The sequence below is a fragment of the Hibiscus syriacus genome, unplaced genomic scaffold, assembly GCF_006381635.1.
Source record: "Hibiscus syriacus cultivar Baekdansim isolate YM2019G1 unplaced genomic scaffold, ASM638163v2 tig00110782_pilon, whole genome shotgun sequence".
NCBI classification, from domain to species: Eukaryota; Viridiplantae; Streptophyta; class Magnoliopsida; order Malvales; family Malvaceae; genus Hibiscus; species Hibiscus syriacus.
Genome location: NW_024062860.1, coordinates 127,419 through 143,958, shown reverse-complemented (window position 1 = coordinate 143,958; position 16,540 = coordinate 127,419). Strand labels below are relative to the sequence as shown.

General features: G+C 35.0%; 4 protein-coding genes across 4 annotated transcripts; all 4 read left to right on the top strand.

Moving 5' to 3' along the window:
* The first annotated feature begins 221 nt into the window (after positions 1-221).
* Positions 222-1,046, top strand: LOC120140177 (ethylene-responsive transcription factor ERF105-like). The gene has a single exon (XM_039155195.1). The coding sequence runs from the start codon at positions 253-255 to the stop codon at positions 862-864; it is 612 nt and encodes a 203-aa protein (XP_039011126.1). The 5' UTR covers positions 222-252; the 3' UTR covers positions 865-1,046.
* Positions 1,047-2,397: 1,351 nt separating this feature from the next.
* LOC120140112 (ethylene-responsive transcription factor ERF106-like) lies at positions 2,398-3,246 on the top strand. Its single transcript, XM_039155148.1, has one exon. It carries the CDS (start codon positions 2,422-2,424, stop codon positions 3,010-3,012), a length of 591 nt encoding a protein of 196 aa, XP_039011079.1. The 5' UTR covers positions 2,398-2,421; the 3' UTR covers positions 3,013-3,246.
* Positions 3,247-8,754: 5,508 nt separating this feature from the next.
* On the top strand, positions 8,755-12,881 carry LOC120140118. Its single transcript, XM_039155152.1, has 8 exons — positions 8,755-9,049; positions 9,888-9,968; positions 11,299-11,475; positions 11,571-11,737; positions 11,863-11,987; positions 12,265-12,325; positions 12,563-12,611; positions 12,751-12,881. The coding sequence occupies exons 1-8, from the start codon at positions 8,755-8,757 to the stop codon at positions 12,795-12,797; spliced, it is 1,002 nt and encodes a 333-aa protein (XP_039011083.1). The 3' UTR covers positions 12,798-12,881.
* A 1,994-nt stretch (positions 12,882-14,875) lies between these two features.
* On the top strand, positions 14,876-16,033 carry LOC120140116 (F-box protein At5g07610-like). The gene has a single exon (XM_039155151.1). The coding sequence runs from the start codon at positions 14,876-14,878 to the stop codon at positions 16,031-16,033; it is 1,158 nt and encodes a 385-aa protein (XP_039011082.1).
* The last annotated feature ends 507 nt before the right edge of the window (positions 16,034-16,540 follow it).

The window sequence follows — 16,540 nt, the reverse complement described above, 5'->3', positions numbered from 1 at the left end:
TTAAAATTAAATTAATATTTTTTTGAAAAATAATTGTTGAATGATTAAAATAAAAATTAAACAATAAGAGAATGACCAAATAGATAATTTAACCAAAATATTATTATAACCTTAGTTTGGACCCCCATGGTGACTTCCAGTGCGTATCCAGGAAGCTCGTGTGAAATCTCCATGGCTTCTTCAACTCTTCGTCTTTATATACTATCTCCTCTCCACTGATGGAATCATCAACCCACAAACAACATTATTCTAATGGCTTCTTTGGAAGAAACATCGGCCTTGGAACTCATCAGCCAACACCTCCTCTCTGATTTTGCTCACCCCCATAAGTCTTCTCTCAGCCAACGCCGTCCTTCTCTCAACGTCACCATCCCTCCGCCCACACAGGTTAACGTGGCTGCTGACAAGAAAAGGCAGCACTACAGGGGTGTGAGGAGACGGCCGCGGGGCAAGTTCGCCGCTGAAATCAGAGACCCTAACAGAAAAGGCTCCAGGCTTTGGCTTGGAACTTTCGACACCGCCCTTGAAGCTGCTAAAGCTTATGATAGAGCTGCTTTTAAGCTGCGTGGAAGCAAGGCCATTTTGAACTTCCCTCTCGAAGCAGGCGAATCGAACTCGACTCAGTCTGAATCAACTGATGACTCGTTCTCTAAGAAAACAAAAAGAGAGGAATACGGAGAGAAGAGCGTGGAGGGTAAAGCAGTGAAGATAGAAGAGGTGACGGAGATGGAGACGGGAAGTGTGACGACGTCAGCGGTATGTTTAACGCCGTCAAATTGGAATGGGGTTTGGGATTGTGTAGATATGATCATACCTCCGTTATCACCTTTGTCTCCGTTTGGGTATGGACTAACCGTTATCTAGCCGTTACTACATCGCGATAGACATGCTGACGTGGCTGGTTGAATTATCCACCGTATACATGAAGAGGAGTGTAGGGTTCAAAAGCACTGCTGAAACCTAATCTTTTTTGTTGAATTAAAAATTGTTGTATTTGTTTCTCTATTCGTTTATTTAATGAAATTATTATGTTTTGATTTCAAAAATATCTAAATAGATATTATTATTTGAATTCTTATTGAGTTGCTGTAGTGAATCGATGGTATTAATTTGAAATTGGTTTTTAATAATATAAATATTATCATATGAATGTTTTTTCCGTATTATTTTATAATATTTAAATAAGATAACAAAAAATATCTCTTGTTAGGATAAAATACATTCCTCATAAAAATCTATACAAATATTAAGAATAAATTTAAATGAATATAATTTTATAATTTTATAATGACGTGTTAATATCAAAATTATTGATAGTGTGTAAAATTATCTATAATTAATAAAAATATATTAAATTTAAAATTTAGTAAGACGTATTTGAGCATTGAAGCTCATATATATATATAGTTCACTAGTGGGGTGGTGCTGAGGCTGATCATTATTGGCAACAAATACAATCTTGATAACTTGGCACTTTGGGAGAAGATGCATGCATGCATGCATTAATATATGATTTGGAATATGAACGGAAGTAAATTTTATGTTAGGGATATAAATCTTTAAAAGTAATATATTAAAAATTTAAATATATATATAATTATAAATTTCAAAGCAATATAAAACTAAATTATAAAATATATAATAAATACTTAGAAATTAGGATGAAGCTGTCAGATAAAACGACAATCAACTTAATGAGTTGGTTGGGTGTGGATCCCTCCAACTAGTCAATCCATTTGCAAAGAGTTTTACTTTTGTCTCTTGCATGTCGACATCCATATGGCTTGCACAAGTTGGAAGGTCCCAGCAGCCACCGGGTCGAATTGAATTTTGTACGGGTGAGATCATATACGGTAAGTTAATTTTGAGTTTAAAACAAATTTTTTTTGACTTAATTCCATTCGAGTAATAGTATTATTATTTTATATATTTAGAGATAATTCATATAATATTTTTTTTTATATTTTTTAGTAAGATCTCTATTTTATCTAATAAAAATAATTATATATATTAATGTTGAGTTGAATATAAGTTTTAATTAAAAAATTTAGATTGAATCAAGTTTAGTTGAAAAAATATGTACTTCGAGTTAGTTTTGATAAGGTGAAGCATATATATTTTTGAATTAGATTAAATCAGTTTTAAATGATGAATATATGATTTTCAAATTAAATTAATAAAATATCAGATCCTACCGGAACAGTTGTGATCTGTAAGGAGTAAAACACAATCTTTTTCACATATGTTGTGTCTAGTGCCAACTTGAACAACCCTACCCCATCTTGCCCTAGTTTTATTTGTCAATGGATAAGATCATCCTTTCCCAGCACATGATGTTGTGTGAAAACCGTGTGCTCCAACAGTACAACTTCATATATATATGCAGATTGATGCACCAGAGATTGTTGAGGACCTTTAAAAATGGCTACCCTGGAGGAATCAACAACAATCGAGTTCATCCGGCAGCACCTGCTCGGCGACTTTGCCTCTGCCGATGCTTTTATAAACACCCTGGACTTCGGTCTATCTCAGCTACACGAAGCTGCTGAGTTAGAGTCTCCGGGTTCCGTGATTTCGGACTCAATGAGGAACGAGCCGAAGGTGTCGCTTTCCGAAGAGAGGAGGCGCTATCGAGGCGTACGGAGACGGCCGTGGGGAAAGTTTGTGGCGGAGATTCGAGACCCCAACCGGAAGGGAAGTAGGGTCTGGTTAGGTACATTCGATAGCGACGTCAACGCTGCCAAGGCTTATGATTGTGCGGCGTTTAAGATGAGGGGTCAGAAAGCTATATTGAATTTTCCACTCGAAGCCGGGGAGGGTAGCCTGCCACCAGCTGCTACGGGGAGAAAAAGGAGAAGAGGGAAGGGAATTCAGTTGCAGGAAATTGACGTCACGTCGCCGGATAGTATGGCTTGGGATGTGAAGGAAGAAGAGGGTGAGGTAGATGATGATGATGATGATCAGAATGGACTGTCATTATTAACCAGAAAACGTGTTATGGTGACATGTTAATGTGAGCTCTGTGATTTGAGTTAGATTAGAGAAAAATACATCTAGTGAAGTTATAGTATCCCCCACCCCCTTTCCTGGGAAAAGAATCCCAATCAAATGTTTTAGATTAAGTGAAAACCCCCATATTTTTTAGGATGAAATGATGTAAGAATTCAATAACACATTGTACATGAATTGTATGTAAAATTGCAGTTAAAATTTTATGGGAAAGTAATATATGAGTTCGATTTTAGATATAGATATATTTATTATGCATATGTGTATATTAGATTGTTTGAATTGAATTATTTAAAGAATACATGTCATCTTATATCTCTAGGTCTATAAATAAGATGAGACAGATCTTAAGTCATGTTCTTGAGTTTGACTCGATCAAAGCTCTGTCAATATCCAAATCAAATAGACTTGGTTCGAATTTGAACTTGACTCGAGTTTTTAATGAGCTGAAACGAGTTACTTAATACATGACTCAAAAAACTCACGAGCATCTCGAAAAAAGAATATATTAAATTTTTATTTTTTAAAATTAAAATATTAATAATGTTAATATTTATATGTTATTTTAAAAAAATGCAATATAAGATTTTCATGTACTTAAGATTCAAATTTGAGCTTGAATCAAATTCGAGTTCAAGCTTCAATCAAGTTAAGCCTCATATTATTTCAAGTTCAAGTAGAGACCCTTCAGATTCAAATAGAATCATGTTTTTTTACCAACTTAACGGTGATGTTGACGTGACACTATAAGGTAATATCACATCATGTTGACGTGGCACTATAAGGTAATATCACATCATCTTTAAAAAAAATCACATCAGTAGTTTTGTTATTTTTTTAACTGTAGGAACCAAATTGAAACCTAAACTAAACATTAGGTATGATTATGAAAATAAATAAAGTTTAAATACCAAAATGGAACAAAAGTAATATTTTATATACTAGACATGTAGTTTACATAAATTGTAAGGTGACGTGGATAAATCTGGTGCTTGTATTGTGATTGTTTGATCAGTTAATATGCACCGCAAGATCTTCTGACTTCCCCCTCTATGGTTTCTGAGTGTGGTTCAGGGTTTAGGGCTTTGAAAGCTGAAGCAATACTATTTACTACTCAGTATTGTAAAAGGAATCTGATTTTGTTTCTCGATAAAGGATGTTGCCTCGATGGAGCAGAGCTTTAACCCATTTCTCAAAGCTACCATCATTCAATTCATTTGGATCAGGCAAAGATTTTAGTGTGTCGCCAAAGCTATGCTGTTGTGGAACCTGCTGGCTGCTGCTGTTGCTGATTCAATTGGCAAATCTTTGCCTAACAAATCATCGGTAATTTATTGTCTTTTCAAAAACCCAATAAGAATTTATATGTAACATCTCAAACTACGAGTTAATGATTAAATTATAAAATTTTAGAATTTAATGATTAAAATAAAATAATTGAATAGCTCAAGAATTTATTTAGATATATTTGATGAAGGGTTGTTAGTAATTATTAAAGGAAATAAAGGACAAAATGATCATTTGACTTGAAAATGATAAGATAATGATATATATGTATGAGGATAAGGATAAGGAGATATTTTCTCCACTTCTTCATATTCTTTCTTCTTCTCTAACGTGAAGCACCCAAAATGAATGTAAGTTTTCTGATTAGTTGATTATTTGTTGATTTTAAGTATGTGTTTTGATCATTAATTGATACTTAAGCTTAAGGAAAGTTTAAGTTGTCTTAAAATCAAAAGATGAAGAAGTTATGAAAGATTAAAGAGAATGTGTTTTTAAGTTAATTTCTGGAAAAGAGTTGATAAGTTGAATTTGAAACTAAATTTTACTTGTCATCAACTTAATTAAGAGATATGAAGTGATAAAATTGGATTTAGAGTATCTTGAAAATTTGGTATGATTATTGATTTCCATATGAAATATGGAATTTTGAGGTTAAGGATGTATTGAATGAGTAGAAATTAGTTTAAGTATATATATTTGAGTTAAGAACAAAAAGGGAATGAAACATGAAGAATTTTAATAAAAAGTTGTGGAATTTTCGGGTGAAACCAATTTATTATTGACAGGTGCATCGGTACACTATGAATGGGTACCGATGCACTAAGACTAATTTTGAAGGCACATCGATACACACTAGCAGGCATCGATGCATGAAAATTTCAAAGTTATTTTGGGTATCAGTACACTTCTAAAGGAAAAGTTAAAGTTGGTTTATTAAATTAACCTAAGTTATTAATACCAAGTTATAAGGTTTAGGCTTCTGATAATCGTCTCAGAAATTATGTTTATGTAGATATTGAGCCTAAACGAGTTCCGGAACAATTGAAGAATTATGATCGAATCAAAACAAGCAAGGCTAAGGTGAGTGCAATTTAAGTTGTATTTATGTTATTGATCAAACATTGGCTTGCGATGAGCCAGTGACAGAGTTACTATGGTAAGAAGTAACTTCTAAAATGTTATTTGATTTGTAATTGATATGATGCTTATGTATGCATGAGTACATGGAAATGCGTATAGTTGTCATATGTTATTATATGTGACATGATTTACATGATTACGTGTATATGCGATATGTGATACTGAACTAAATGAATATATGAAAAATATGATATCAACTATGTAATATGTCTAATATGTTATTATATGTGCTATGTGATGTATATATGAATAGGATATGACATACGTACATGAACAAATGAGAAATGATATAAGCCATATGAAACGATCTACGTGATTATATGTAATACGTGATTACATGCACTTGTAATACATGTTATATGACATGATATATATGTTTACACATACATGTAATATGTGACAGAAGAGAAGGAACATGTGATTATAAAAGAAACGATATGAATATAAGAATGTTATACTATGATCTATGAGATCATATAAAAATGATACAAGTGATATGAAATGTTATAAATGATAATGCCCATGTTATATGGTAAGAGAGCCATAGGTATAGTTGGCATGCCAAGAGTCGAGGGTCTACGCAGTCCTTCGGGACATATACAATATACAGAGGTCCTTCGGGACAAATACATAGGTCACTCAAGACAAATTTCACATGCCCCGAGTGAGACCCCATACGAGCTGTGATGACAGCAATAGTGCACAACCTCAATGTACTCGAATACATTGAGTTCTCAGTAATATACATAGGCCTATAAAAGATATCAAAAGTGTATGTATTATTATATGTGTTATATGATATACCGAAATGATAAGTACAAGATCATATGATAAATGGGTTAATGATAATGGTAGAGATCGTGATAATGATGATATATATGCATGTATGCATAATGTTATATGAAATGTTCTATAGTTTTATTATATGTTTTATATGCCTCTCTAAGTCAACGACTTAGCGTGTGATTATTTCACACGTAGGTTTCGAGAAGAGGAAGATTGATAAAAGTTATGCAAGACAGGTCAGTTTCTCCTTTCCAAAGATCATATCAGAAAAGAAATGAATAATCTGTATTTTGTAATACTAATTATGGTTGGCATGTAAATAAAGGTTTGAATCCAATATGTTCTAATCGGTTTTGTAAAATCATATGATCGAGTTTCGTAATGTTTTAAACGTATATATGTAAATGTTAAATGTATAGTGATGAAAGTTTAATTTTTTATGAGTTTTATATAATTTAAGCTGAAATTACTGTAGCAGTGCATCGGTACACTGTAGCAGTGTATCGGTACACTGTAGCAGTGCATCGATACACAATTTATATTCACTATTTTTGTGTATCGGTACACTGTAGCAGTGCATCGGTACACTGTAGCACTGTTTACGGTACTGTTCATACCATATATTATTGTTCATAAAACGTTTTTGCCTTAAATTTTTATAATGAAACATAATTCAATAGTATATTATTGTATTTTCTTAATATAAGTCCAAATTTTCTATTATTTTGTAAGAATATTGTTTCAAAAAGTCAATGTGACATCTCGAACTCGTATCCGGGTCGGGTACGGGTTGGGGGTGTTACATTATACGAATATATATCTGGAAGATCTTGTTTTTGGGTGGCTGATGATCTGGGTTTTTGATTTCGAGTAGGTGAATTTGGATAAAATGTTCAGGTAAAAGTAAGACGAGACTAGGAGTAGTTAGAAAGAGAAGCTCCTACTTCTCTCTAAAAGGTTGGGTGTTTTTGGGGATCCCATTAGTTCTCAGGTATGCGTTCTGCCGTCCGCCAATGCTATTCATCGTTGATCGTCGTCCGTCGCCATACTCCGACCATCTTTCGTCGCCATTTTTCTCAGGAAGTCCATCTCGTCATTGTGATTCTACTTTCGAACTTAGTTCTGCGAAAAATCCTTCAAACGACGCAAATCTACCTTTGAAGGTCGTTTCTTCATTTTTGTCGGGGACTTTTGGAGACCGTTTTCTCAACACCGGTGGCACCGAAAGGTACACCGTTCGCCGATCTGCCGATCTAGAAAGCTCGATCACCATTCACCCAGCACGTGGATAACCATTTCCAGTGCCAATTTTCTTGCTGCTGTCTCTGGAGTATTCCGATCATACCCTACTGGAAATTCTACAAAATCCCGCTTTTCAGTTCTAGGAGATTTCAACTTCGTTAGTCCGATAGTACTAAAAGGTTAAGTTTGAATCTGTTTTGTCTTTGTTTTAAAGTTGATTTGTGAAATATGAGTGATCATTTCAATGGGTTTTGGGCTGAAATCAAAAATAATGACGGGAGGAATGACAGTAGTGTCTGGAGGAAGGTTAACAGTTCACGGGAGAAGGAAAAATACATACCAACAAAAAAAGGAAATTAGGGATGGATGTTATACGCTATTTGATGAAAATATTCCTGAGAATCTTCATTGGAAAAAGCTTAGCTCTCTTTCTTGCATCCATGGAAAGGTGATTGATGCTTTCATTTATTCTAAAAAATATATACGAGGGATTCGTTTTGGATTTATCAGATTTTCTTCATTTGAAGAATCCAAGAAAACAATTGTTAAGATGTATGACTCTTTTATTTTTGGACGCAAGATTGGAGTTTCGATGACAAAATATAAGCCCAGGCAATCCTTTTTAGAGAAGAACTAATACATCCTTTCAGCGGAATGATAGGGAGGTAGCTGACAAGAAGAGTTACCTATCCTCGATTAAAGGGGTGGTTGATGAAGATAAATTATGAGTACTATAAAATTGCCTTGTGAGTTGGTGTAGAAATTTTGTCTCAATCTCGAACCTTGCAAGACAAATGCATGAAAAAGGCCTTAAGGGTTTTTCGTTGATAAGAGCTACTGGAAATGTTGTCCTAATGTGTTTTGAATCCTCGATGTTACTGAATAAAATAAAGGTAGAGAATTCGGAGTCTCTGGTAGTGTGGTTTGACAGGGTTGAATCATGGTCAAAAAACTTGATAGTAGAGAGTCGACATATATGGTTTGTTTGCGAAGGTATTCCTTTTCATGCTTGGAGTTGGGATACCTTTACAAACATTGCATCAAAGTGGGGGGGGGAATTATTGCAATAGATGACAAATCCCAATATCTATCGTCATTTGATCGGGTGAAAATCCAAATCTTCAATAATATCATCTCTAGAATTGATGAGGTAGTCCGATTGAAGGTTGAAAGTCAATCGTTTAACGTCCTGGTTCGCGAGATCGTTCCGAGTTTCAAGATTATTCCTTGGGTTCCCGAGAAAGATGAAGAAGACACGATTGTCCCTGACAACGACGAATCAAAAATCCAATGGTGAGTCAAATTGAAGCTCCTCCCACTGGTCGATGTTCCCTTGAGGCTATATCGGGTTCCTCTCCACTTGGATTGATGAAAAACTTTTCGAATCAGATGGGGAAAGAAGTTGTTCCTAGATATGATACCAATGGTGGTGAGATAGGTTTAGCTTCAAGGTCATGTTCAGTTTTGGAGTCTTCCTTATCTTGTGCTCTCGATCGATCAGATCAGAATGTTGGTGAGTCTCATGCCTTGGAAGACGGTGTCAGTAGTGGGGCAATAGGTGATTCTAATTGGTTGCAGGGAGAGGGTCTTCGGAAGGGGTCAAAATACATAAAGAAAAAAAAAACCTCGTTAATCTAAAAGTAGCAAGCAAAAGGCTAAAGTGGCTTAACTGTCTCGGACGAATATTGAGTTTTAGTCTATTAGCGATTTTGGAAGGAGTTTTAATTGATTCGAGTGTGTTGCTTCTCCAAGATATAGATGGTTAGCCATTAGGATTCGGTTGTGTTTTAATCATATTAATGGATTTATGTACTGCTTTTGAAAATTTTTGGTTTTTAGTTATGTGAGGCTTGGGATTTGTGTGAGCGAGTATCATATAGGGTTGACCTTGTAATATTTGAATGTTTAAAGGGGATTTAGAGATTTTATGTTTAGATGTGGTGCATGTATCTTATTAGGGTGTTTTTTCATACAAGGTGTAATGGCTTTATTATTTAATAAATCACGAGGTACTCTTTTCCTCCTTCCAATTTTCGTTGACATACGTTTTAGTAATGTTATCAAAACCGGACCGGACCGACCTGTTCGACCTGTTGCCTGTTCGGTCCGATTAGCCTCCAAAACCAGTTTTGCAATGAACCGCTAAAGAACCAGTAGAACTGGTTGGGAACCAATAAAACCGGTGTGAACCGACGGTTCTATTTTTTTAATTAAACCAAACAACGTCGTTTGTTATGATTTTTTTCAGCCCCAATTTATTTTAGTTTTATAATTATCATAAAAAATGAAGGTTAATTTTTGCTTGTTTATTTTAGTTATATAATTATATTTATTATTTAACATGTTTTACACTTTAACTTTTAATTATTAAGTATTGTTTGAGAATTTAAATTTAACTTTGTATTTATTTATCATATTGTTAGGTGATGAAGATTTTGATCCTGTGGACTTTCAAATTCAAAGTGATGCTATGGAGTTTCAAGTTCAAAGTGGTGATGACGATGGTAGTTCAACTAATGAAGAAGCTTTTCCTAATATTTTGAAATTTGAGGGAATAAATTTCAATGAATATTATAATGATTGATACTTGTATCAATTATGTACTTTTTTTATTTAGTTGTTGATGAATTTCATTAGGTATTGACCTTACATATTATGTTGTAGTTGATTTGAATCATTTTGTTTCACTTGCTATTATGATATTTAACTTATATATGTTATGACTTGTAATATTTTTATAGCTTTTAATATTGTGAACTTAAAAAGAGTGTTATATATATATATATATATATGTTAATATTGTTTTGAATATTATATAAAATCTTAAAAAAAATTATTTTATATAAACCGGTTTAACCCGGATGAATCATTGAACCTACCTTCACCGATTTAAAATCTGGTCCGATTTTAAAATCATTACATTTTAGTATATTGATGATTATGAAGGAGATTTTTAACGAGGCCGGATGGGATAAAGCGAGTGACTAGAGCTCAGAGGCTAGGGGTGTTCATTCGGTTAAAACGGTGGCTGACCGAACCGAATTAACCATAACCGAATTAACCAAACTTTTTTTTTACTTTAACCGTTAACCGAACCGAATTTTTTTTCGAACATATTAACCGAACCGAATAAATTTCGGTTAATTTCGAATTAACCGAATTTTTTTTAAAATTTTCTAATTTATATAAAAATTAAATATTTTTTAATTCAAAAAAAGTTTATAATTAATTTAAATAATAAATAATTATAAAATAAAAATTTTAGATAAAATTTTTAATTAATTAATATTGATTTAAGTTTAAAAGTTATTGGATCTTAAATTATTAATTGATTTTAAATGGTTTAGGCTTAACCCATATGTTATATATAATATATTTAATATTTTTTAATTAAAAAACAGTTTACAATTAATTTAAATAATATATAATTATAAAATAAAAAATTTATATAATTTTTTAATTAATTAATATTGATTTAAGTTTAAAAGTTATTGGATCTTAAATTATTAATTGGGTTTTTAATGATTTGGGTTGAGCCCATATGTTATATATAATATATTTAATATTTAAAATTTAATTTCGATTAATTCGGTTAATTAACCGAATTCGAACCGAATTAACCGTTAACCAAATTCTAAAATTTTTCTTAATCGTTAACCGACCGAATTAATTCGATAACCGAACCGAATTAACCGAATTAATTCAATTCGATCGATTAACCGAATTAATTCAATTCGATCGATTAACCGAATTAATTCGATTATTTGAACACCCCTGCCAGAGGCCTCGCGTTCTTATAAAATAAAATAAAATAAAATGTTCAGGTCCCTTGATCATTGGCTTTACCCCCAGACTCTCCCCTTAGAGTTGGAGACCCAAATTTTGAAGGCCTTAAGCGTATTATTCTCAAGATGATGCTTTTCTATAGTAAACAAAGCAAGTCGATTCGAGGGGCTAATGTGATCTATAGGCGTGTCCTCTCACAATTTGATAAACCTGCTATATATGAAGGTCTCTCTGCTTTATGTTTCGGATTTTCCCTTTGTCGGTAGTAACATCGGCTTTTCGATTGATGTAAATTGAATCCTGTGTCTTTGTTTGTACAGTGTTTAACCTGGAGAAGACCTTACAGACCACGTTTTCTCTGCTTGTACTTCATATGTGGCTCTCTTTACGTCGATTGAAAGCCGAAGGAAAAGAGGGTGTTGAATTAGGACAATATGTGTACGAGATTTACAATCATGATGTTGAGCTCAGAGTATCTAAAGCTGGGGTAAGTCGATATGCTGCTATGGATGAATTAGGATGATAGTTTATGAGGCTTTATTGGTTTGCAAATGAGAATGTGAAAGCTTGAGTAGAGTTTTTGAAGTTAGTTTATTGTCGTTGAAATGGCAGGTTAACTTACTTCTGACGAAATGGATGAAAGAATTGGAGAAGATTTTCTATGGAAATATTGTTGCTTATGATGCTGCCTTGCTGCCGGAGGCTACACGAGTCGAGCTAACAGAGGTTATATGGAGGTAAGATCTTTGTTGGAACTTGTTAATGGCTTTCATGGTTGTCCTCATCGCAACTTCTCTATAAATCCTATGCCCTTGGAAGGAAGATCAGTTTTGTCTAATAATTGGTATGCTTACTATTTGGAATTGTATTAATTGCATGTAATTTGTTATACTGAAACTTGGTGATTTACCTGTGGCCTAAAGCCCTAAACCATGTATGATGGCCACGAAATTGTGATGCAATAATTAAACGCAGTGATTCCCTCATGTTCAACATTGGTTTGAAAATTTTCAGGAATATCTTTTCTGATGATGGTACATCCAAGCCGGATGCTGCTGCGTTACGTACGGTGCAGGCATGTACTTATCTTTTCTTATGGCGTTGTAATTTACAACTATTTAAGATGTGACGTTGGTTCATTTTTTTCTGAGGTATTTTCTTTAGATCCATTTTGAAATGTCAACGTATAAACCTTTCAACCTTTTGGAGAAGACTGACTCTACTGATAACATGAAATACAGTATGAACACCATAAGTTTGTGTTGAGTTGAATGGTCACTGTACGACTGAGTCTTTTCGCTTTTGTCTGCAGGCAATGGAAAGGTATGTCCGTCGTGAAGTTAGTTGCCTCTCATTAACTGGTAGGTTTTGTTTTGTCAGTTCAACAGATGGTGATTGTTTCAAACATCATGGACTCCGAGTTTCGGATGTTGAATCCTTTAGTGATTGTCAAATTCGATGTCTTTAAGCTTAACCCGAAGTTTGGCATCTAATATGCAGATAAAGAAGCTATGTTTTCTGGGAACATCATGTTCACCCCATTGTAGAATAGCTCACCTGATCTAAGGAAAAGGTAGAAAGATGGACGAAGCTGATGTGCTAATTTGAGTTTCCCAGAGTTGCTTCTTGGGAAAAAAGATGGAAAATACTTAAAAGAAAGAAATAATGGTGTCTCATGCTAATTTTTTAGCTGACTCTATTCCCATATGTAATGGGGGTAAGGGGGAGGTAGTACAGTAGGCTGCCCCCAACGCCAGGTTGAGAGCAGCTTCCGTGGGAGACCTCCGGCAGTTAGAAATTATGAATTGCCGTCCAGCTCAGTTGGTAGAGCGCAAGGCTCTTAACCTTGCCTCATGCTAATCTGATATTCTTATAAAGGCTTCATATCATAGTTAAAGTAATTGTTTGCCAGCATTTGTTTATTTTATATGGCAATAGGGGTGATGAACTCGAAATCGATGCATTCTTGTAGCATTAATTTCAAATTATGCAACAAAGTTTGATCGTAACGCCCTTTAATATCTGAAATTCTGTTTGTTCTGGCAGAAATTAGATTTTTTAAAATGATTTCTGGAAAATGTTGGTAGTGGTCGATGGCTTCGAGATTCCCCGAAGCATATACACTTTCTCTAAGGTCTTCCCAGTCATTGGGACTCGGAAGCATCAACATTTCTCCAAGTTTCTCGTCATCTACTTGAAATATGGAGAAGTATTACCCCATGAACTAAGCCAGTGAATGGCACCATTGCAGAACACCCCACCTTCAAATCTAGTGTTAACATAGGCAATGAAATGCTCACCGAAGAGTCTCCAAGAACGAGTCTGAGACGGGTTTATATGTCCATCTGTTTGGTCACACAGTTCGAGTTTGGTTCACATCCCCATTGTGGAGTCATGGGCCAGGGTCTGTTTGGTCATACAGTTTGAGTTTGGTTCACATCCCCACTGTGGAGCCATGGGTCAAGGTCTATTTGGTCATACAGTTCGAGTCTTATTTATCCCTAATGTGCATTAATCTTGGGTCAGGATCTGTTTGATCATACGGTTCGAGTCTGGTTCATTCCCAATGTGGAGTCATGGGTCAGGGTCTGTTTGGTCATACAATTGAGTCTTGTTCTTTCTCAATGTGGAGCCATCTTGGGTCAGGGTCTGTTTGGTCATATAGTTCGAGTCTGGTTCATCTCCAATGTAGAGCCATGGGTCAGGGTCTGTTTGATCATATAATTTGAGTCTTTTGTTAATCCCCAATGTGGAGTCATCTTGGGTCAGGGTCTGTTTGGTCATACAGTTCGAGTCTGGTTCATCCCCAATGTAGAGCCATGGGGTCAGGGTCTGTTTGATCATATAGTTAATTCATCTTCAATTTAAAGTTATGGTTCAGGGTCTGTGTGATCATACAGTTGGAGTGTATGTCCATATGTTTGGCCATTGACTTGCAAGGAATATAAAAACAATGTAGAAAACGGTTGGTTCCTAATTAAAAAAAATCTGGAAAATCCATTAAGGAATATGATTCTTATTCATTATCTGTTGCAACAGACTTGTCTTTAAACAGGTTGCTTTACAAGAAATTTCTCAGTTGGTTTACGTGAAAGTGCTCAACAATTTCAGAGCCAATTTAAAAAGGTTTCTTAATGTTGCTGATCAATACTTTGAATTGGTCAGATACTACACACAGGTAAAGGGACTGATGGGTGCCTTGTCAGGGAAGAAATCAAATAAACTCGGGTGAAATGTTATCTACGATCGCGAGATAGTGAAACAATTAAGCAAAAGCAATAAATGTAAAAAAACTTTAAAAAAAATAAAGGATAAAATAGATAAAATCTACTATATCACAAACCTGACACAATATGTACAAAATCTTACATAAAGCTAGAATCTGGTGGAACCCTTTTCTTATTTGCTTGCTTGCTGCAATTTATGCCAGTTTCGTGCAAGAATCTGGTGGTCAAATGATCAACATGCTGATTTCATGGCTACCTAGTTTTCTTTTCTTTTATAAGCACATAACCTTCAGATAATTGCTTGGCAATTGCACAACAATTTCCGGTGACCTTTATTAATCTTCTAAGCAACTCAAAAGAGAATCCAATCACACTGCATAGACACCACATCGGCTGAAATGGAAGACAACTACAACGATATTCACGCTAACATTCTTGCTCATCTCCCAGAAAAGTCCCTCATTCGATTCCGAGCCGTGTCAAAACACTGGTTTTATCTGATCTCCAGCGCTTATTTCTCTCATTGCCGTAACCGGAGCTTGATGTTTCCCACTGGCATCTTCTTGAAGATGCACTGTTCTTCAAACAAACCCAAATACCACTTCCTTGCGCTGCACGGAAAGCCAGTTCGTGATTCTTTTGGATCTCTAACGTTTGTTGATGATTCAGCAGGCATTAAGATTTTACAGTCTTGCAATGGCCTATTGTTGTGTTGCAGCAGCCGTCGTATCGGAGAAAACAACCGGAACTACTATATTTACAATCCTACAACCGACCAATACGCTACCATCCCCAAGCCTGGTAATAGAACTCCGAACACTATTTTCGGTGTTGTTTTAGCTTTTGACCCCTCTAAATCGCCTCACCTCAAAGTCGTTTTCGTTCGAAGTTCACGCGCATTTCATCATCTGTATCAATTGGAGATATACTCTTCTGAAACTGGCCTTTGGAGTTACTCTAGTGAAGTTCCCGAGTTCAATTACAGTAAAGGGGCCTATTGTTCTGGTTTCATTCATTGGATGACCTACTCCGGTGCTTCGCTACGCTTCGATGTCGTTCAAGAGAGATTTCAAGAGATACCACTGCCTGATGATTGGAACCAACATGCCGATATCCGATACTTCAAGGAATCCGGAGGGCGGCTGCATCTTATCTTGACAAATAGTAGGCATAGTACCAGGCAGTTTGATGTTTATGAGATGGAAAAAGACGGTTCGAGGTGGTTCGTGAAGTATAGAGTCGACCTCGATGCACTTATATTGGAATACCCAGAGATGATCCGTAGCAACTCGGTCCCTTCCGATTGGGATTATCATGCATTTAGAGTACTGGCTGTTGTCAGTGAAGAGAATAAAGGGTCATTCATGGTGTTACATGTACCAGGCAAGGCCATCTCGTACAATTTCAAACATCAAACATCAACCTTACTCCATGATTTCGCCCCCGGTTGCACACACATCGACGGCTGTGTAACAATAGAAACCGACGACTCTTTTCCCTACTTCGGAACTCTCGCGACGGTACGGAGTCTTGGGCTTGATCGAAAAGATACATAAAAGTAGGCTCATATGTTCTATCAGTCCATGATTGTATCAGAATTGACTAGGAAATCTGAACCTAATTTAATACATATGCCTAATATGTCGGAACATCCAACCCTTTATAATTGATACATTGTGTTCGTCAAAAGATATACATTATCACATCAACAAATTAAATTGTCACGTCAATATGATAAATTGAATTGAATTAAACTCGAATAGCTCGCTATTTGTCATGTCTCTTTTAAAACCTTAAATCAAGTAGGACATTATGAGATGTTCCTTTCTATATTTTTTTTTTATCAACATAAACTTTAGTTAAGAAAGTATGAAATGAAACTCAATGGGTAGTTTCATTGACAAATGATAACATTTTTTTATAGGTGATTCGGATTTGAGCAACATTATATGTTATGTGTTCGTGAGTTTATACAATTCCCGAGGTAAGAAAGATTGTGAGGATAGGGATCGATCTTTTTCATGGAAACAAATCATATTTCGAAAATATAATAACATACCAAC